This window comes from Prionailurus bengalensis, chromosome B4 (genome assembly GCF_016509475.1).
Source record: "Prionailurus bengalensis isolate Pbe53 chromosome B4, Fcat_Pben_1.1_paternal_pri, whole genome shotgun sequence".
NCBI lineage: Eukaryota > Metazoa > Chordata > Mammalia > Carnivora > Felidae > Prionailurus > Prionailurus bengalensis.
Genome location: NC_057358.1, coordinates 94,058,295 through 94,080,396, shown reverse-complemented (window position 1 = coordinate 94,080,396; position 22,102 = coordinate 94,058,295). Strand labels below are relative to the sequence as shown.

The window sequence follows — 22,102 nt, the reverse complement described above, 5'->3', positions numbered from 1 at the left end:
TTAAAAATAGAGCAACAAAGTAAAAAGTAAGGCAGATAAATACAAAGTATCTAAAAATGCTAAAGTGGGTAAATACAGAAAATACAGAATCCTTGCATTAGGCATAGACATGGTTGCTATTTTTAAGAGTTCTGTAACTAATGTTAATGTTATATGTTTTCCAAGATACTTTCCTACCTACTATTGTCCCTACGGTGCCTACACAGATCAGCTGACATGGCCTTAAGTACTACTGAATGTTCAAATTACATGAATCCAAAACTAGAGGGTTTGCCATGTGGATCTGAACAGGACAGGCTAAGGAGAAGTGGAGAAATTAGGGGTCATATGTGAAGCTGATGCATAGCTGCTTCCTATGTATCTTTGGAAAATGTAGGAGGGATGAAATATTTTTCTATGTGAAAATGAATGACACTGTGGTAGTTAGGCAGAGTAATACTTAAAATATGATCTTTGCCATCTCCATGCAAAAATGAGTGCCAATAAGAGATGTGTGATCACAGTACTATGGAGATACATTATTGTAGGAAGAGAGCTACAGGTGCTTCATCAAAGAGGAAGAAACACATCAAGAGGCAGACACAAGATCTGTAAACTACATTTATTGAGTACTTACTGGGCAGTGGGCACAACAGATACAAAAGAGTTATTAGGATGGGGACAGGTATGAACTTAAAAAATTAAATATACATGTTAATTTACCACTAATTCTACCAGGAAAGTACAAAATTTTTACAACTTACACTTTATAATGAAATTGTGATGCTTGTCAAAAGGATAAGCTATACATACAAAGCGAAAAAATTTTTTAAATTGTGCTTAACATCATTAGAATTACCCTAAAATGGGTTGATAAAATGCCTATTCAGCATTCATTCTCATTACACACATATATTTCACTTCCTTAAACACTGCTTGAAAAGTACAAATACTTTGACTTAATTGCTGAGAAATCTGTGGTCAACAACTACATGTGCCGTTTCTCTAAGAAACATCATGGCATGTGCGGTCCATTTCTCCTTTAAAGTCCATCTTATTTTCAGCTTAGCTTACTATCAAGTTCTCTTAGAACTGTTTATATCTCTTTTGTCTGATCATCTTCTTCAAGTTTCCTGATTTCATTTTTTAAACAATTTATAGTTTCACGACTTGCCTTTAATCTCTCCTTAAGCTCTGCGATTTCAAAGCTTGTTTTTTTTTTTGCAGCTTCTAATTTTTCTCTGGTTTTCACTTCAAGTTCTGCAACTAAGGAAAACATTTTTATCGAACTATTTCATTTTTCTCAGATGTCTAAGGTATGTTATAGAGTAATAAATATGGCATTTCCTTAGGTCAGTTTCCATGATAAAAAATATAAACAACCTAAGATATATTACATTAAACATAAGGAGGTGGGTAGGAAGTCTGAACTCTCAAGAGAGAAGCTAAGACATTTTCTACAACTAAGACTGAAATTTGGCCACTCACAGTTTAAAATTTACAATTAAGATGTTAAGACATAATGTCCTTGTTTTCCTTTGCATACACAAATTTGGAAATAAGGGGGCATACAATCCAAGAGACATCCAACTAATAAGAAGAGCTAACTAAATACAGTGTTCTGAGGGCACCTGGGTGGCTTAGTCGGTTAAGTGCCTGGCTCCTGATTTCTGCTCAGGTCATGATCTCACAGTCCTGAAATGGAGCCCTACATAGGGCCCTAAGCTCAACGTGGAGGCTGCTTAAGATTCTCCCTCTCCCTCCGCCTCTCCCCCACTTGTGCACATGATCTCTCTCTCCAAAAATAAAAATAAATGTTAAAAAATTAAAAGCAAATAAAGAGGGGTGCCTAGGTGGATCAGTCCACTAAGTTTCCAATTCTTGGTTTCATCTCAGGACATGATCTCATGGTTCCTGAGACTGAGTTCTGTGTTGGGCTCTGTGCTGGCAGCGTGGAGTCTGCTTGGGAGTTTCTCTCTACCCCTGCACCCCCTCTTGTGTGCGATCTCTCTCTCTCTCAAAATAAACATTTAAGAATAAATAAACAGGGGCACCTGGTGGCTCAGTCAGTTAAGCGTCCTACTTTGGCTCCGATCATGATCTCCTGGTTTGTGAGTTTGAGTCTCACATCGGGTTCTCCGCTGTCAGCACAGAGACTGCTTCAGATCCTCTGTCCCCCTCACTCTGTCCTTCCCTCACTGGTTCTCTCTCTCTCAAAATAAATAAACTTTAAAAAAAAAACAACACATACATACATACAGTGTTCTTAATGTACAGGTGAAACATATAAACAAAATCACACTGGTAAAACAAACCTTTATTTTTTTTCTCAAAAAAGACAGCAATAATTCTTAGGTCTAAATTCCAGCTGTACCATTTATTAGCTGTGCCACTCTTAAGTTATTTACTATTTTTATGCTCTTTTCCTCACTATATTATGACGTATATTATAATAAGACTATAACAAATACCTCCTATTATTAAAAAAATATTTATTTATTTATTTAGAAAGTGTGTACTCGCATGCCAGTGGGGGAGGGCAGACAGACAGGGAGAGAGAGAATCCCAAGCAGGCTCTGTGCTGATACCCCAGAGCCTGACACAGAGCTCAATCTCATGAACTACTTGCCAGATCATGACCAGGGCCCAAAATCGAAGAGTCAGACACTTAACTGACTGAGCCACCCAAACACCCTTAACTTCTAGTTTTAATTGCTTCATTTATTTTGCGACCTATTTCTTTCTCCCAAACTAGTCTTCGTGGTTTTACAGAAATTCTGGTAGATAATGTGCTCTTAGTTGAGCTTTTCTGTTTTCTTGGTGCTTGTGGAATGACTCCTACTGGTATTAATGACCAGCTAGTCAAAGAGGACCTAGCATCTTATGAAGTAGGGTAAGCAGAGCTGTGAACTTCCATTTTTAGTTGATATGTAAACTGTATTTAAACATTTTAAATGAATTAATGGATATAAAGTATCTGGAATACTGCCAGGTACATAAAAAGCCATCCTAACTACCAATATGACAAAGAAACACTAAATGATATCTAAAACATTCTAGCTGACTACATAACAAATTACTAAAGAAAATATCATTACTGTAAAATAGAATACACCTATTTATTATTTTTAATGTTTATTTAATTTTGAAAGAGAGAGAGACAGAGCACGAGTGGGGGAGGGGCAGAGAGGGAGACACAGAATCCGAAGCAGGCTCCAGGCTCTGAGCTGTCAGCAGAGCCCAATATGTGGCTCGAACCCATGAAGAGACCATGACCTGAGCTGAAGTTAGCCGCTTAACTGACAGAGTCACCCAGGTGAATACATCCATTTAAATATTCCATTTGGATAGTGTAGTATTATGCTTTACAAAGAAAAATGCCTACTTTCATCCAACATTTCCATCTTGTGGGCATTTCAGGTAATTGCTGCTGATGGCTATTAAAGCGTAGCTGTACTTTTGACAAGATATCACTGACTGGAAGCAGCACGGTTTGGAAAACCAGGGCAAAAAAGCCCTGTGAAATCAGAAAGACTTCGGTTCGAATATAACCTTGGCCCCTTATTGGTTAAATGCTGATATCACGTAAGTCTCCCTCAATCTGTTTTCTATTTGGTACAGTTAAAACTGTATTTCTCAGAGGATTTCTGAAAATTAAGTAATAAATGTAAATCACCTAGCACATTAAAAGCATGCAGTAATATTTCTTTATTTTACTCCTGGCTGGGGACTTTCTTTTTGTGATACATTTTGTAATACACATAAAATTTTATATTGGCAAAACAATCCTTACTTTCTTTGTGATTTCTTTCATTGCTTTTATTTTTAAAATTGATTTTGAAAATAGTAGTACCTACACATGATACAAAATAAAAAGGCTGAAAAATGTAGATGATGAAAAAAGGTCTCCTTTCACTCCCTCCCACACCAATCCCACACTGATTATTCCCGGAGAAAATCAGTTGTAGGTTTCTTTGGTATATTTCCAGAAATAATTTGTTCATAGACAAGCACACACCTAAGTGATTTCTTCTCCTCACTACCAAACAAGTAGTATCAGACTATATATGCACTGCTCTGCACCTTGCTGTTTCACTTAATATTACATCTGAAAGCCTATTCTATATCTTAGAGCTGTCTTATTCTCTGAAAGGCTGTAGACGACCTCACTAAATGGACATAATTTATCTGTCCCCTTTGATATGCAGGGTATTTCCATTTTTTCTTTTCCAATGGTAAAATGTATGCTGTGCATAATCATTTCAGTATACTTGTGATATAACCAGTACACCTGCAGGATAAATTCCTGTTAAGTATCATTGTTGGGGCAAAGGATACACGTACTTGTAACTTTGAAGGAATGCCAAGTGACTCTTTTCTATTAATTTATGGGGTGCCTGGGTGGCTCACTTGAGAGTCCGACTTTGGCTCAAGTCATGATCTCACAGTTCGTGAGTTCGAGCCTTGCATCAGACTCTGTGCTGACAGTCTGGAGCCTGCTTCAGATTCTGTGTCTCTCTCTCTGTCCCTCCCCCACTCACACTCTGTCTGTCTCAAAACCAAATAAACATTTAAAAAAAAGGTTCTATCAATTTACAATCCCACTAGCATTGTATGTCTGTTTCCCTACTGTTTCAACTTTTTGGTCTCAGTTACTCTGAAAGGTTAAAAATGGTATTTCAGAGTAATTTTAATTTGTATTTCTCTTTTACCACTAAGGCTGACCACTAATCTCCCTCTTCCTTTTTATGAATTATGTTTTACCTTTGCTAATTTTTCTATCACATTACTGGCCTTTTTAAAAAATTGAGGTATAACTGACATGTTAGTATCAGGTGTAGAACATAATGATTTCACATTTGTATATGCCGCAAAATGATCATCACAGTAAATCTGGTTAACATCTGTCACCATGGTTATAAAAATTTTCTTTCCTGTGATAACTTTTAAGATCTCTTAGCAACTGTCAAATATGCAATACAATATTGCTAACTACAGTTTCCGTGCTGTACATTACATCCCTATGACTTTATTTTGTAACTGGAAGTTTGTGCCTTTTCACCCATGCAGCCATTTCACCAACCTCCTAGTCTTGACTCCAACAACCACCAATTCATTCTCCACATCTATGAGTTTAGTTTTTGTTTTTTAATTCCATATATGAGATCATTTGGCATTTGTCTTTCTCTAACTTATTTCACTTAGCATAATGTCCTCAAGGTCCTTCCATGTTGTCACAAAAATGGCAAGATTTCCTTTTTTTTTTTTTTTACGGTTGAATAATATTCCACTGTATATATATTCCGCTGTGTATACGTTTGCTTTATCTACTCATTCATCAATAGACACTTCAGTTGTTTATTGTAAACAATATCTTGGCTACTGTAAATAATGCTGCAAAGAACATGGGGCTGTTTCTGTTTTTGTCATATAAATATCCAGACATAGAATTGTTGGATCATATAATAGCTCTATTTTTAATTTTTTGATGGATTTCCATACTGTTTTCTGGAGTGGCTGCACCAATTTACATTCCCACCAACAGTGCATCGGGGTTCCCTTTTCTCCACGTCCTCACCAACACTTGTTATTTCTTGTCTTTTTGATTCTAGCCATTCTAGCAGATGTGAGGTGGTATCTTATCGTAATTTTAAGTTGCATTTCCTGGATGAGTGATATTGAGCACCTTTTCATGTGCCTGTTGGCCATCTGTATGTCTTCTTTGGAAAACTATTCAGATCTTCTGCTCATTTTTAAATTGGATTGTTTGCTTTTTTTTTGCTATCAAGTTGCAGGAGTTCTTTATGTTTTTGGATATGAACCCCTTATCAGATACATCATTTGTAAATACCTTCTCCCGTTCATTATGTTGCCTTTTCATTTTGTTAATGCTTCCCTTTGCTGTGCAGAAGCTTTTTAGTTATTGGCCTTTCTTACTGATGTGCAGGAGTTTGTTATACTTTAAAGAAACTAGTCATTTGTGATACGAATACAGTATTTTTCATGGCTTGTCTGTCTTTAGACTTAGAGTGTTTTACTATGCAAAAATTTTTCTCTCCTTGCTCCCTCTCTCTCCACATCAATTATCAAATGTATACTGAGTGAAAGGCACTTTGTTAGATGCTGAGGTAGAGGAAGAAAATAGACCAGAAAGAAAAATGAATTACAGTGTCATAGGGAGCTATGAGAGCAGACTGGATTCATACCAACATGAAAGGGTGTGTGTGTGTGTGTGTGTGTGTGTGTGTGTGTGTGTGTGTGTGTCAAGGAAGGCTTCTTGGCAGCAGTAAAATCTGAACTGAGTTTTAAAGAATGAGAAAGGAATCAGATGGAAGAAGCAGACACTGCAGGCCCTGGAAACAGCACATATAGATTTGGGAAGCAATAAGAAGTCCTGTACAAACGGCAACAGATAGTTTTAAATGTAGTCAGGAAGACCTGATCCGACTCCTTTGTCAAAAGGACAGCATTCACTGTAATATAGATTCTTGTTGTTTGGCTTAGTCTTTACACTTTATTTTTTGACAAATCGTAAGACTGCAAAGGGCATGATATATTTGGAAGAAGACCTGGGCTAATTAACAATGAGATCATAAAGGAAAAAATTCAAAAACTGCTTTTAGCTTGTTTCAGTTTTCTGCTTCCTATATATTAAATGATCATATAAAAAAAATGTTTGTTTTGGGGCACCAGGTGGCTCAGTCAAACGTCCGACTCTTGGTTTCAGCTCAGGTCATGATCTCAGTTTATGAATTCGAGCCCCACATTGGGTTCTGTGCTGACAGTGCAGAGCCTGCTTGGCATTCTCATTCTCTCTCTCTCTCTCTCTCTCTCTCTCTCTCTCTCTGTCCCTCCTCTGCTTGCGCACTCTCTCTCAAAACAAAGAAATAAAACAATTTTTAAAAACTTATTTTAAATTTCCAAATTAAGCCTCAATTTGGAGGAAATCAATCCAAAGAGGAATTATTTTTGCCAAGTCATATAACTTACTAGTTAGTAGAAGCACAAACTATGAGGCTTTTACACAGAGACAGAACAGTTTATCAACAGAAAAGAAAGACAGCATGGACGTGGGTTAAATCCTGGCTTCACTGGGTGATTTGGGACAAGTCATCAAGTCTCTCTATGATCTAGGGCCTTAACTCACAAAATGGGGCTAATAGTACCTTCCTCCTAGGGTTGTTAGAGGTATTCAAGAAGTTCAGAAATGTAAAGCACTTATCTAGTACACAGTAAGCTCTTATCACATGCGCACTATCGTTTTAATGATTCCTTATAGAAGTGATTAATAGCCAGATCACTGGACTTAAGCAATTTTCTATAAATTTATTGATGTAAATAGGTTCATAAACTTTTAATATGCAGGGCATCTGGGTGGCTCAGTAAGTTGAGGGTCCGACTTTGGCTCAGGTCATGATCTCACAGTTCGTGAGTTCGAACCTTGCATCGGGGTCTGTGCTGACAGCTCAGAGCCTGGAGCCTGCTTCAGATTCTGTGTCCCCCCTTCTCTCTGTCCCTTCCCCACTCACGCTCTCTCTCTGCCTCTCAAAAATAAAGAAATGTGATAAAAAGAAAATTATAAACTTTTAATATGCTACATAACATGCAACCTCTACTCTGAGTATTACTCTATCTAAATATATTGCTAAGTTTTTTGAGCCTAAGTTGTGAAGACTGCCTAAGATGAAGTTCAGGCTCCACCACTAACTAGCCGTGTAAACTTGGGCAAGTTTCTTAAACTCCTTGTGCCTCCCTCTTCCAAGTGGATTACCTAAAAAGTTATTGTAGATTTAAGTGAGTTTATACATTTACAGATTTAGATGAGTAAAAACAGTAAGCGTTTAATAGCTCTGATTATTTTATTATAACCAAATATTGGGTGTTATGCCCTCAAATTGGTAAAAGTGTACATATCTTTTTTATGTCTTTGATTAAGATTCCAAAATTGCTTTCCTAAAAAGGCTAAACAATTCATGAGAATGCAAGGTTCACCAAATCCTTAACATGTACTACTATTAAAGATTCCTTTTGCTAATTTGATACAAATATGGCAACCCACTAATGTTTGGCTTGCATTTTTAAAATTACTAGCAGGGCCAATATTTTCCCACTCTATTCTCTAGCCATCTCTTCTTTCATCTGTCTGCCCATGGCTTTTGTCTATTTGTCAATTGAAGTTCAAAAATTTTTTCTATGTTATCGAGTTCAGGGTTTTAAAGCTATGAATCCCTTGCCATATTTTCCACAAATTTATTTTTTTTCGTCCTTCTGAAATGTAGAAGTTAAATATATTTTACAAAGCCAAGTCTGCCTTTCTTTTCATGTAATTTCTTCTAATGTGATTTCTTCTCATACCACAAATTTAGCAAGTCTTCCTAACCAGGACAGAAAGTCACTTCTCTAATTTTTTAAATGACAGGTTGCTTGACTTAAAAAAAAAAAAAATTTACTACATTTAATTAAACTGGAATTTGTTTTGTAAATGCTACGAGCAATGATCTAAATTAAGTTTTCCTTCCAAAAGCTTAACAGTTGTGCCAATATCATTTATGGAATTAGATACTATTAAGAAAATAAACTGAATACAAAACATGTAATGTACTGATAAAAACTTCCCAAGGTTATACAACTCCATACCATAAACTTTAACACATCAAAGTCCTTTTTATAAAACACGTTATCAGTACTACCTACTATACACACCTGAATTAATATTAGTTTGTTGAAAATACAAAAATGTGGGCACTTGGGTCATTATTTTTTTAGTTTATTTATTTATTTTGAGAGAGAGTGAGCTGGGGGGAGGGAGAGAGACAGGGAGGGAGAGACAGGGAGGGAGAGACAGAGGGAGAGAGAGAGAATCCCAAGGCAGCTCCATGCTGTCAGTGCAGAGCCCAATGTGGGGCTCGAACCCACGAACTGCGAGACCATGACCTAAGCCCAAATCAAGAGTCAGGCACTCAACTAACTGAGCCACCCACGTGCCCCTATGGGCATTTGAATTTTAAAAGAGCAGTTTTCTCTTATGAATTGGGCACATTTCCATAGTATAGGAGAAAGATCTATAATGAAGAGGAAATGACCAATACAAAATAGCCTATCAGTAGTGCTTTTTACCTTCTAGAAGTGATCATATACGTATGTTCTATGTTTATAACAAAGTAGTCCAGGTAAATGTTCTTGCAGATGTAAAAAATAAAGCATAAAATTTTTTAAATCAGTGTGATTTAAAATTTTAAGTGACTACCGAGTTGCAAAATTGTAATTAGTATTCAGCTCTTGTAACTCCTAGTCACAGGTTTCATGAAAATACAAACAAAACACCATTACAACCATTAGCAGTTAAACCGCAACCCCCTTCTCTCCTGCATTCTCATCCCCCACTCCCTCTTTAATTGCGTTCACCTCTTGTGGCCTACAATATACTGGCTTATTTCCCCCCTGATATTGCACCCCCTCCCCACCTCTTGACCCCATATCCTGCTTCTGCTACCACTTCCAAGGCTACTACTTCCCTTTATAGCCAAGCTCCAAGACAATTGCCCCAGCGCCTGTCTCCATCTCCATTTCTCTCATTCTCTTTTGATCCATTTCAGTTGATCTTCTGTCCTTACCATTCTCCTTCCATTGCTCCTCCTAAGGTCATCAAGAACTTCTACTAGCCCGTTTCTCGGCTCTTATCTTACTTGATCTATCAGCATTGGACCACTATCAGTATCGGTTCTAGCAGTATTGGACAGAGCTAATGACTATTTCCTGATACACTGTCTTCACCTGACTTCACATTATATGCACCCTGTTTTTCTCCATACTCACTGCTATTTCTTAATTTCATTTGCTGGTCATCTCCTTAATCTCTAAATGTTGGTGCCCATGGCTCAGTCCTTAGACCTCTTTTTTTTATCTTCACTCACTCCTTTGATGATACTAGTTGGTCTTAAAATTTATAAATCCATCCATATACTAACTTCCAAATGTGTATCTTTAGCTTAGACCTCTCCTTAAATACTAGACTTGTGGGTGCAATTCCCTTACCAGCATTTCCACTTTGATGTCTTACAGGCATCCCACATTCAACATGTCCACAACAGCACTTCTAATCTTTCTGCCAAAGCCTGCCCCTCCCAGACTTCCCACCTCTATGAAAAGCAACGATGGTTTTTTTTTGGCTCCTTGGGCCCAAAACCTTAAGAGTTATTCTGTCTGTCTACTTCTCTCACATCTTATTCTTAAAACCATCAAAAAATCCTATTGTATCTATCTTCAAAATAAATCAAAACCTGACACCCTCTCAGCACTTCCACTGCTATTACTCTGGTACCACCTACCACTCTATCATATCTGGAATACTGGAACAGCCTCCTAACTATTCTCTCTGCCACTATACTTTTTGCTTTATGTGTGTTTTCAACTCAGCAGCCAGGGTGATTGATCTTTTAAAATGTTTTATAATGTCACTTCTGTTAAAAAACCCACAAACAACTTCACATTTCCTTCTGTTTAATTAAAACTGTAAAGTACTTGCGGCTACCCTCAAGTCCCTAAATGACTTGGTCCCTTATTAACTTTTCTGGTCTCACCTCCCCCTTCTTGTCCCTTTATTCACTCTACTCCAGTCACACTGGCCTACTCAGATATGCCAGGCATGCTCTTACCTTAGGGTTTTTGCCCTTCTTGCTCCCCTGACACTTAACATTCTTCCGTCAGATAAGAATGGTTCACTTCTGGGACACCTGGGTGGCTCAGTCAGTTAAGTGTCCAACTTCGGCTCAGGTCATGACCTCATGGTTCGTGGGTTGAAGCCCTGTGTAAGGCTCTGTGCTAACCTCTCTGAGCCTGGAGCCTGCTTCGGATTCTGTGTCTCCCTCTCTCTCTCTGCCCCTCCCCTGCTTGCTCTCTGTCTCTCTCTCGGGAAAAAAAAAAAAAAAAAAATCATTTAAAAGTAAAAAGAATGGTTCACTTCCTTACTCCTTTAGGTATCTGTTCAAATGCCACAAACTCAGGGAGCATTCTCTGACCTGATATTTAAAACTTCAACTATCTCCTCCTACCAAAGGTGTTCCCTCCCCTACTTTATTTTTATCCATATCACCTAATCACTATCTTACACTTTGTTGTTCTATTTATTTAATATCTGCCTTTCTTTTACTAGAATGTAAGCTTCATGAGAGCAAGGATTTTGTCTGGTTTGGATACTGCTCTATCTTCAGAACCGAAGACAATGCCTGGCATATAACTGGGGCTCAATATATACTAGAAGCAAATGAATGGAAGATCAAAGGAACAACTGAATGAATGGTGACATAAATGTTAACACAAGGATGGCAAATAGGTTTCACGTTGAGTGCCAAGTGCAAATGCTTGGCAGTAGCTGCACTAAGCGATGTGTAAGGGATTCTAAGGCCATGTTAGCTTAGAGGGAAAATACAACATGACTGATTATCAGTATGTCATTCTGGTACCTACCACCCCAGCATTAATTCAGATTAATAGGGCTTGATCTCACAAACCATGAGACCATGACCTGAGCCAAAATCAAGATTTGGAGACTCAACCAACTGAGCTACCCAGGCACCCCACAGTATACTTTACTTTATTACATGGAATAAAATACATATAAATATACAAAATATGTGTGGACTGTTTACCTACCCATAAAGCTTCCCGTCAACAGCAGGCTATTGGTAGTTAAGTGTTTGGTAAGTGAAAAGTTGTACACAGATTTCTGACCATTGGGAGGTGGGGATGGGAGGGTGGTTGGCAATCCTAACCCCCGCGTTGTTCAAGAGTCAACTCTAATTGTGTTCTGCAAGGTTCTTCACACAGATTTTATTAGCAAAGACTAATAAACAGGAAATGACTGAGTAACAGATTAAGCAAAATTAGTGAAAAGCTATGCTTAAAAGTAATTAGAGAATAAAAGATAGTATTTCAAAGAATGTGAGAGGCTGTTTTTTACCTTTCTGAAAGTAAGCCTACTTTGGAAACAATTTTTTGTTTTGTTTTGTTTTTTGAGAAAGAGAGAGAGTGCACAAGCAGGGGAGGGAGCAGAGGGAGAGACAGGGAGAACCTCAAGCAGGCTACTCAGTGTGGAGCCCGATGCAGGGTTCTATCCCACAACCCAGGAATCATGACCTGAGCTGAAATCAAGAGTCGAATGCTCAACCAACTGAGCTACCCAGGCAGCCTTACTCTGAGAACAATTTAAAACATCCTTCTTAGATAGATGTTCTATAGTAATACATTTTTTTTTAACTCCTAAAAATTTTACCTTTATATATCATTAGAAAAAAATGTAATACTTACTAATCATAATCTTTTTACCATTATAGAATACATTACTTTTCAGAATAATTATGAACTCATGGCACTTACATTCTGTTTCATGCTTATAGGCTCCTAACGTTAGCTGGCGAGATGTTGTTAATAATTGTTGCATCATTGCTGTTGGGTCTTGAAATATCTAACGGGATAGAATGAAAAAAGACCAATAACTTCAAAGTTCTACAACTTAAAATGCTTTTAAAATTCTCATTATAAAATCCTCTTACCATTTCATCATAGAACTCTGAAACCACTGTCTTTTTTCCCAGCATTGCATTGGTGTCTGACTGAAACAGCTTTAATAAATGATAGAGGGTCACCTGTGAAATAAAAATAGATGTCACACCTGTGCAATGATTTTCATCATCGTGAGACATCATGATTTCTGTAACTGAATTAGAGACTGGAATTAGCTAACATGTCAAATTCAGGATCGTATCTCAACTACAACTTACTGTGTGGCAAATCACTCAAACTCTGTATCTTATTTTCCTATTAGGTATCATTATCCATCCACATCGACTAAACATGAATGCTTTGAGGAGAGTAAGTATGGATGTTACAAAGCGTCTCTACAAAATGACTACATAGAAAAACAATATAAAATACAGCTATAGAAATTAAACTGGAAAATCACTAAGATATGAATTCTTTTATTTACACAGGTAAAACTAGATCAATTTTGACAGCTATTCTGTGAAGATTAAAGTCTACAAATTTACAGGGAGAGGGAAGATTTTATACTTTCAAAATAAATAACCAATACTAAAATGCTCAGTGAATGCAAAATATTTCTTCGGTGATCTATTATTACATAAATAACATAATAAATAAAAGTCAATGATAATTTACTTCTGTAGGAGCAACAGGTCTTCAAAATACCTAAGAACAGGTATAATAGGACATCAAAGGAAAAGCTTTGCAGCATAATGTGTGATTACTTGAACAAAATAAAACCTAGGTAGCAAAACAGCAGAATTGATGTTATAGAAACCAATTCAGAGGCCTCAAAGAATTTTCTGAAAGGTTAGCTAAAATCATTATAAGGAACATGTATGATATACCATACTTAATTTTTTTTTTTTTTTTTCCATTTGAAAGAAAGAGAGGGTGACAGCAGGGGAGAGGAGCAGAAGTGAGGAGGGAGAGATAAAATCTCAAGCAGACTCCACAGGAGTCCAATGCGAGGCTCAGTCCCACGACCCTGGGACAAAATCAAGAGTCAAATTCAACTGACTAAGCCAGCCAGGGGCCCCTATACACCATATTTAAAGCAGATAACTTAACAATTTCTGGAGTAGACAGAAGGGAGAGGAGACTACGTGAGTGGATTAACCAGAACAGAAAAACTCACAACATGAAAACTTACGGCAGAAAAAAGCAGCAGAGGTCAGAGCCAGCACTCCCAGTGTAACCCCAGGGAGGCTCCAAGCCCAAAGTCGGCAGCTATAGAAATCAAGAATGCTGTGTGGTGGCAAGGCCTGTTACCCTTCCTTTCTCCCATCACTCAAAGACAAGAGAGCATATCCTCCTGTGAAACTTACAATTTTTCACCCAAACAATCAAATATGAAACAAAAATAAAGATATTTTCAGGCAGCAATGGTTCAAAGGTTCATTACTCAGGCATCCTTTCTGAAATAATTCCTCCAGCAAAACAAAAAAAGAAGCCTGGAATGATGAAGAAAAAGAACCATCTGTCATCACATGAGGAGGTGACAGTATTACCTAAAACTGAAAAATGAGGAGCACCTGGGTGGCTCAGTCAGTTAAGTGTCCAACTCTTGATTCAGCTCAGGTGGTGATCTCCCAGTTTGTGAGATCAAGCCCTGCATCAGGCTCCACTGACAACATGGGGCCTACTTGGGATTCTCTCTCCCTCTCTCTGCCCTTCCCCCACTCACCTGCACATGCTCTCTCTCAAAATAAAACAAAAAAATAAAATTGAAAAATCAAACAGATTGAAATATAGGAGATGCATGGAGTAATTTCTAGAGAACTGAAAAGAATCACTGTGGTTCTTCTTGGGAAGGGGCCAGAGAAGGGAGAAAGAAAATGTTATGAGTTAAATTGTGACCCTGCCAAAAGATATGCTGAAGTCCTAACCCTTAGTACTAGTAAATGTGACCTTACTTGGAAATAGGGTCTTTGCAGGTGTAATCAAGTTAAGATAGAGTGGTTAGGCTCTAATCCAGTATGACTGGTGTCCTCGTAAGAAGAGAAGACACACAGAGACAAGGAGAGATAGGGGCCAGGTGACAATGGAGGCACAGATTAGAGTTATACTGCCAAAACCAAGAAACACCTGGGGCTACCTGGAACTAGAAGAGGTAAGAAAGGATCCTCCTTCTCTTGAGGTTTTGGAGAGAGCATGGCCAACACCTTGATTTTGGACTTCTAGCCTCCAGAACCGTGAGAATAAACATCTGCTGTTTTCGGCCACTCAGTTTGTAGTCCTTAAAATTTTTTTTTAATGTTTTATTTATTTTTGAGACAGAGACAGAGCATGAGTAGGGGAGAGGCAGAGAGAGGGAGACACAGAATCCGAAGCAGCCTCCAGGCTCTGAGCTGTCAGCATGGAGACCAACGCAGGGCTCAAACTCACAAACCGTGAGATCATGCCCTGAGCCAAAGTCGGATGCCCAACTGACTGAGCCACCCAGGCGCCCCAGTTTGTGGTCCTTTATTATGGCAATCCTAAGAAACTGATACAGGAGACTTGTATTTTTTTAGAGTATTTTTTAAGACCGTGTGCACGTTTTACTCTTATAATTTAAGAGAAATTTAAAACTGCATCATAAAACTGTCCTTCCTTAAATTTATTATTCAGATTCCCAAAAGCATTCATGCAGATATAGGCAACGAAAAACATAAAGATAGATGTCTCTAATTTTGAAGGATGTTTGAAGATTCTTAGAGCAATGGAAATGCCTATACTAGCTATGAAGATAATTCTAGGAATAAAAACCCAATTTTAGCATTCTGCTTTTAGGAATAACCATTCCTTTTATAATGGCTTAATCTATTAATAGGTTATTGGGTAACAGGAATTAGTCACAAGTTACTTAGGTCTTTCTTCTATATTTTAAATAAACCTTCATGACTTATTTTAAAGAGCCAACAATTAAAAAAGTATAAAGGCTTCATTGTACTAAAAGAAAACGATGGGCACCTAGTTGGCTCAGTCAGTTAAGCATCCGACTTCAGCTTGGGTGATGATCTCACAGTTTGTGAGTTCGAGACCCACGTTGGGCTCTGTGCTGACAGCTCAGAGCCTGGAGCCTGCTTCAGATTCTGTGTCTTCCTCTTTCTCTGTCCTTCCCCCACTCATGCTCGGTCTCTCTCAAAAATAAATAAACATTAAAAAAAAAAAAAAAGATGACAATAGTTTTTGGGTAATAAAATTCAGGCCTATGTAGATCTATATGGAAATTTATTCAATAAGTTCATCACTACAGAAGTGTCATAACCACTCTTTCCAAGACTGGACTTTGAATGTTGTCTCATACTGAAGTTATATGATACCATGATTTCTTTCAGAGATGTATTTTCCAATTGAGAGTGGTGGGTGAGACAGTTGAAGAACAGACAAGGCAGCACATTCTCAAAGTAAAAATGAATTCAAAGCAATCTTACAAAGTTAAAAAGAGTTTCTGCTATAGTAGCATTACTGATTTCTTCTCCTCTCTCAATATCTGCTGCATTTCTGTGCTCTATTCTCCCTAATAGACTATTTTCATTAAGGACAAGAACAGTATCTCATCTTTGTATCCGACCCCTAGAACAATATCTTGACAAATAATGGATATTTAATAATTTCTTGCCAAGTAGAATATAATGTCTTTTGAAAGTATTCTATTCTAAGAAGGACAAAAGAATGATAGGAGATCTGGAAACCTTAACACATGGAAAGTATTTAAATAAGCTATAGATGTTATTCAGGAGAAAAGAAAACAAATGTATGAACAGTTATCAGTAAAAAGTTCAAGGAAGCTTACCATAAACTGGAGCTTTCTTACATTTAGAACTACCTAGATCTGAATAGGATGTTTCACTTAATGACAAAAGTCAAGAGTCTGTCTACTGGAGACAACAAGCCCAAACAAGACTCTCATTTGACAGACTGCCTAAAGAAATTCCTACGCAGGAAGAGTATGGCCTATATTATGGGTCCTAAATCTTACTGTGCACCAAGATCACCTGGGTACTGGCCCCCTCTCCAAACCTACTAAATCAGACTTTCCAGGAGATGGGGCCTAGGAGTCCAAATTTTTAACAAACAACTCCAGTATCTCTGGTGCAGTCCATTAGGAACTAATTCTCTGAACTACAGGCCCAGGTCATAGCTCCTTTAGAAGCACATACACTTCTAAAAATGTAATCTGATAATTAAAGTGCAAATGTTTGGTGCTAAAGGAATGCACTGAATCTAACAAGATGAAAATTAACGGTGATGACCTGAAACTGGAGTTAAGCACCAGTCATGCACATGTGGAATGAGGGAGCCATAACTGAGTTGTGACCCTATAGGTTTAGGTTTACAAACAAAACAAGCTGAGTGGACTTAGTCAAAAAAAAAAAAAAAAAGGGGGGGGGGTCATGGAAAGAATGTGAGGTTTGAGTGCATATAACTTGGGTTCAAAAACTAGCTCTGCCACAGTAACTGTGCTTTTGAGCAATATGGCTTGATCTCTGAACCTCAGTATCCTCATCTCTAAAATGACGGTATCACCAACCTCACAAAATTGCTGAGGAATCAAAGTGAAAGCTTTGAGGGACATTTTACATTATCAAGCAACAATGTGATAAGAAGAGATCAAAAGATGAAAAAGTCAGTGGTTATAAATAAAAATTCATGAATAAAATATAAAGTAAAGCTGCTAGTACGGACAGCAACTTGAAAAAACAAAAAGACTATTGCTAGGGCTTTTAACTATAAAAAGTGGGTATTCTCATTCTTGACAGCAGTTGGACTCATCTTGTTTATTGCTAATAACCAAATAATATTAATGAATTTTAAATTTTTTGTTCTAGTAATCACACAATCCCATGACTTCTTTCTGAGAAATGTTCACATTATATCCCATCTTTCTATACTTGAAAAATTAAAGTTTTGAAAGGCACTTCCCATGAAAAATCTTAACTCAAGGCAAAATATACTATGCGATAAGCTTACATAAAGTGTATCTGAATAAAAATGTCAATATATAACAAACTATTCAAGTATTGTCACATTTTCACAATTAGAAAAACCTATTTTATGGTTGCAAAGATTATCATTACTCACAGGTCTTTCATTAGGATCAATGAAAAATATTTTGATGATTATTTCAAATTCACCCCATCCTGTTTCAGTAATTTCATATGGAGGCTTAGTAACAACTGAAAGAAGAGAAAAAAATAATTATAAAATATTTTTAAATTTGTATATTATGAATAAAAAATCTTTTTAAATGTGTACATTATGAATAAAAAAACTGTACTGTACCTCTTAAAGGATTGCCATAGCTTTCATGTAATTTAAATTGGATTTTCTTCACATATGCTGACATATCCTAAAATACAGAGGAATTAATTAGTTCTGCCATCTATATATAAAAACTGAGAGAATATGTACGTAGTCATTGAAGGGTTTTTTTTAATAACAGCTTTATCAAGATATTCACATACCACGTAATTCACCCACTTAAAGTAACTATTCAATGGCTTTTAGAATATTCAGAGTTGTGCAGCCATCCCCATAATCGATTTTAGAATATTTTTATCACACAAAAAAGAAACCTCATACCCATTAGCACAAACTCCTAACTCCCTCTTCCTCTCATTCACTGGCAACCACCAATCTATTTCTGTGTCTATGGATTTGCCTCTTCCGGACATTTTATAAAATGGTATCATCCAGTATGTGGCTTTTGGTCTGGCGTCTTTCACTTACCATAACATTTCTAAATTTATTCCATGTGGTAGTAGCATGTATCAGTACTTTATTTCTTTTTGCTGCCTAGTAATATTCCATTGTGTGGATATCCTACATTTTATTCACCCATTCATCGGATGAAAGATATTTGGGTTGTTTCTATTTTTTTTTTGGCTATTAAGAATAACACTGCTAAAAACATTCATATGAAAGTTTTTGTGATTTAAAGGGTTTTAAATGGAGAAATATTTGTTCAATTAACATCTACTGAATACCTACTATGTACTGACTGCATTCCAGACATTAGATTCAGCAGCAAAACAAAATTACCAGCAGCCAGATTATACAGCAGTTTTGCCATTCATCCTTTCTGATGGTCTTTTACCAATTGTTAAAGAATTAAAAAGTATGAACTACTATTCCTGAAACACCTGATTAAATACTAGGCTAACTTAAGATGTGATGATTGGAAGATGTGCTGTGTTTGCAGCATAGTTCTTGTTATCATAACTTAATTTTAGTTACAAAGTTTTGCAAAATTGATTTCTGCTAACAGTTATATGATGACAACTCTCACTTTATTCTTTCAACTTTTTTGGGTTGACATTTCTACAATGGGCCAATTTTATAATCAGGAAGTTACTATAAAATAATATTATAATTTACCTTCAATCAAAAACAAACCATGGCTTCAAAACAGTGATAGGAGAAACAAGTGCCTACCTCATTTCTATACGGTTTGACATACACTGTCCACTGATGGGTGTGCCCATCCTCTTCTCTCTTCTTCCCGAAATATCGAGCAACATTACCATAAACTATTGGTTTAACGATAGTAACCCCCTAAAAGAAAAATAATTTCAACATCAATTAATATTGTATTATTACCCAAATGTACAGAATAAGGGCTATGAAAACCTGTTTTAAGGAATGGCAGGTGATCTAAAAACGTAGAGTTTGCTTATAATGTGGATTTCTCTCAAAAAATCAATTTCAGACGATTATTCTCATTTCATATTAACACAAGTAACTAAACACCAGATTAATTATAACGTTCCTGCTTTGAAAATGTCTATTTAAGTCATGTCAAGTACTTGGAGAGGTTTTTCTTTGTTTTTGTTTTGAAGAAAGGCAAAAGGCTATTTACAAACTTGAAAGTGAGCCTCAGGAATGAAGACCACCAGTTTTGACTGCCATCACCTGATGGTCATAATGTCCTGATTTATCAGCTTATAGCAGTGTTTCCCAAAATACAGTACAAATATTAAAGGCAGTTTGGGAGAGGACTTTAGGTAGAATTAGGGCAAACACTGTTCATTATATTACTTATGTGTTAAGTTCTGAGATGTAAGTACATGTTTCTCAGCACATCTCGTAAGTGTACAAGTGGTGCGTGTTGACAGATTATCACGGAAAGGAGAAACAAAAAATTTCAAGTCAGGAGAAAATACCGAATGACATGAAACTTCACATGAAACTTGAGACTAGTTGTTCAACAGTAAGAATGTAACTGACTGTGCAAGTGCAAAATACACCACATGTGAAAAGTGCTATGCCAATGTACTCAACAATTACTAAGAAATGAGGAAGAGCAGCGAACAAATGAAAAAAAACTTTCCATTTTGGCGGGTAATTAACAAAAAAATCCAATCCCTACAAGCCTCAAGTTAGTTCAGAAGAAGGCAAGCAAGCTGTATGAGAATTTAAATAGTCACAGGAAGTGCTACTGACACTTGTGGCACAGGTTTGAGGCCTGAACAAATGAGCGTAAGGTGAATAGACAATAGATCCTGCAGCTGTTACCCTGTTACTGGAAACTTGCAGATTTCCTCAGTGATGCAGAGGGGGTTCATTTATCAAGAGCCTTTCTATATGAATGAAATTTATCCAAATTTGAAAAAGATGCCTACAAGACCACATAACAATCATCAAGAATGAGAAATAAATCCTGAATTTTAAGACTCTACGTGACTAACTCACACTCATTTTTGACAGAAAAGCATTTGAGGACTACAAGCCTCAGCTGCACACCGAGCGCAGAGCCTGCCCCAGGGCTCACACCCACCGCGGTGAGATCATGACCTGAGCCGAAATCAAGAGGTGGACGCTCCATCAACTGAGCCCCCCTGGTGCCCCCAAACTTTTTTTTCTTTCAACGTTTATTTTTATTTTTGGGACAGAGAGAGACAGAGCATGAACGGGGGAGGGGCAGAGAGAGAGGGAGACACAGAATCGGAAACAGGCTCCAGGCTCCGAGCCATCAGCCCAGACCCCGACGCGGGGCTCGAACTCACGGACCGCGAGATCGTGACCTGGCTGAAGTCAGACGCTTAACCGACTGCGCCACCCAGGCGCCCCACAAACTTTTTGAACCTTACATGACCACAAGTAGAGAAAGTTTTTTTAAGTTCTCCAAAAGCCAATGTTTTAAACTTCTGGTAGTACTTTCCTAGCAACCCAAAATCTTGTGCAAAAAGCTTGGCTACGTATATATTTATGAAATTTCTGGTACTATGAGTTTTACCTGACCCCCTTCCAATACATTTTGGCAGTTTTTGAAATTTTCCAAGAACTCCTACTTTGCATGTGATATGAAAGCACTGTGTGTAATAGTTGTATGCGCATACAGTTAAAATTATGTGAAAATTATGTGAAAGCAGTAGGACACAGAAAGGGACTCGAAGAAAAGCTAGAGGGACTCGAAGAAAAGCTAGAGTAACTAGATTGGGGCAAACGTGGGTGATTGGTTTTTTAAAGAAGAATCTCCTTTATGCAATAAACCTGAAATCAGAAGGGGAAAACACAGGCGTTCTATCAAGAACCAGTTAGTCCTGCCTTAAAAACTAACGTGCCAGGAGATGCAGGAAGTGGGAGGGAAACGTTTAAGTGTCAAACATCACGTTAGGCTCTACAACAATTAAAAAAAAAAAAAAAAAAAGCGAACATTTACTGAATGCTCTCTCCGTGCCAGCCAGTGTTACGTTCTTTGCATGCCTTGATTCATGTCTTGGCGGAAGCTGGGGGGCTCTGTGAACACCACGAACTCTGGAAAGCGGCCTCAACTATCCTACCCTGGGGATAGGGCTCTTCGGCGATCACACTTGCATGTGCCCTGTGGGGTAAGCCTCCGTAAGGCTGCTGGAGGGACTGCATCAGAGAACCGGGGAAAGCGGTTAGCTACAGAGCTTGGCACGGGAAGCGCGTAATCCAGTCTCTGCCACTGTTACTATCCTCACACTCAAGTGGACGGCACCCCGGTTTACCGGTGCCCGGGGCTGGCAGAAGATGACACCAAGCCCTCCAACTGGCCACTTGCCTCGGCAACAACGTCCAGTTCTCCCCAAACCACTACCGGTTGATTTCTGGAGGGAAGGCGGCCAAATGGTAGTCAAAAGAAACACTTATTTTCCCGCGGCAGCTGTGACTCCCCGACTGGAAACCGCGGTTCAAACCCGAGCGGAGAAGAAGGCGCGAGAGGGAAAGCAAACGGGCCCTCCTCACGCTGCGCAGGGAGGAGCCAAGACGGGAGAACCGCTCCCGGAGCGGAGGCGTGGGCCGGGGACTGACCTTCACTCTCCCGCCGGAGTCAGGCCCAAATTCGGCCATTCTCTTGAACATATTGTCCTACAGAAGAAGCCGCCGCCGCCAGGGAAAGAGACCGGGGCCGGCGGGGTAGCCGCTCCCCTCAGAGGCCCCGCTCCTCCCGCGCGGGCTGAGGCGGAAGGTTTCTGGGTAGAGCGAGGGCGAGTCACCGGGGCTCGCGGCGCTGGGGCACAGCAAACTCCTCGCGGCGGGCGGCGTCCCGGAAGGCCGTTTAGCCCCGCGCGGTGTAGCGCCCGATGGAAGGAGGAGCGGCGGCGGCGCCGTGCGCAGGCGCGACGAG

At 38.4% G+C, this 22,102-nt stretch overlaps 1 protein-coding gene across 1 annotated transcript; it reads right to left on the bottom strand.

Annotated features, from left to right (window-relative positions):
* Positions 1 to 582: 582 nt before the first annotated feature.
* Positions 583 to 22,102, bottom strand: YEATS4 (YEATS domain containing 4). The gene is made up of 7 exons (XM_043564965.1): positions 21,787 to 22,102; positions 18,943 to 19,062; positions 17,791 to 17,857; positions 17,590 to 17,684; positions 12,531 to 12,623; positions 12,355 to 12,442; positions 583 to 1,245 (listed from the first exon to the last, which is right to left on the bottom strand). The coding sequence occupies exons 1-7, from the start codon at positions 21,835 to 21,837 to the stop codon at positions 1,076 to 1,078; spliced, it is 684 nt and encodes a 227-aa protein (XP_043420900.1). The 5' UTR covers positions 21,838 to 22,102; the 3' UTR covers positions 583 to 1,075.

Excerpts from the sequence above, each read along its gene's own strand:
- YEATS4 (XM_043564965.1), bottom strand. The coding sequence starts at position 21,837 with ATGTTCAAGAGAATGGCCGAATTTGGGCCTGACTCCGGCGGGAGAGTG. Across the intron at positions 19,063-21,786 it reads ACTCCGGCGGGAGAGTGAAG|GGGGTTACTATCGTTAAACC; the intron begins GTCAGTCCCCGG and ends TTTTTCTTTTAG. Across the intron at positions 1,246-12,354 it reads CTATAAGCATGAAACAGAAT|TTGCAGAACTTGAAGTGAAA; the intron begins GTAAGTGCCATG and ends TGTTTTCCTTAG.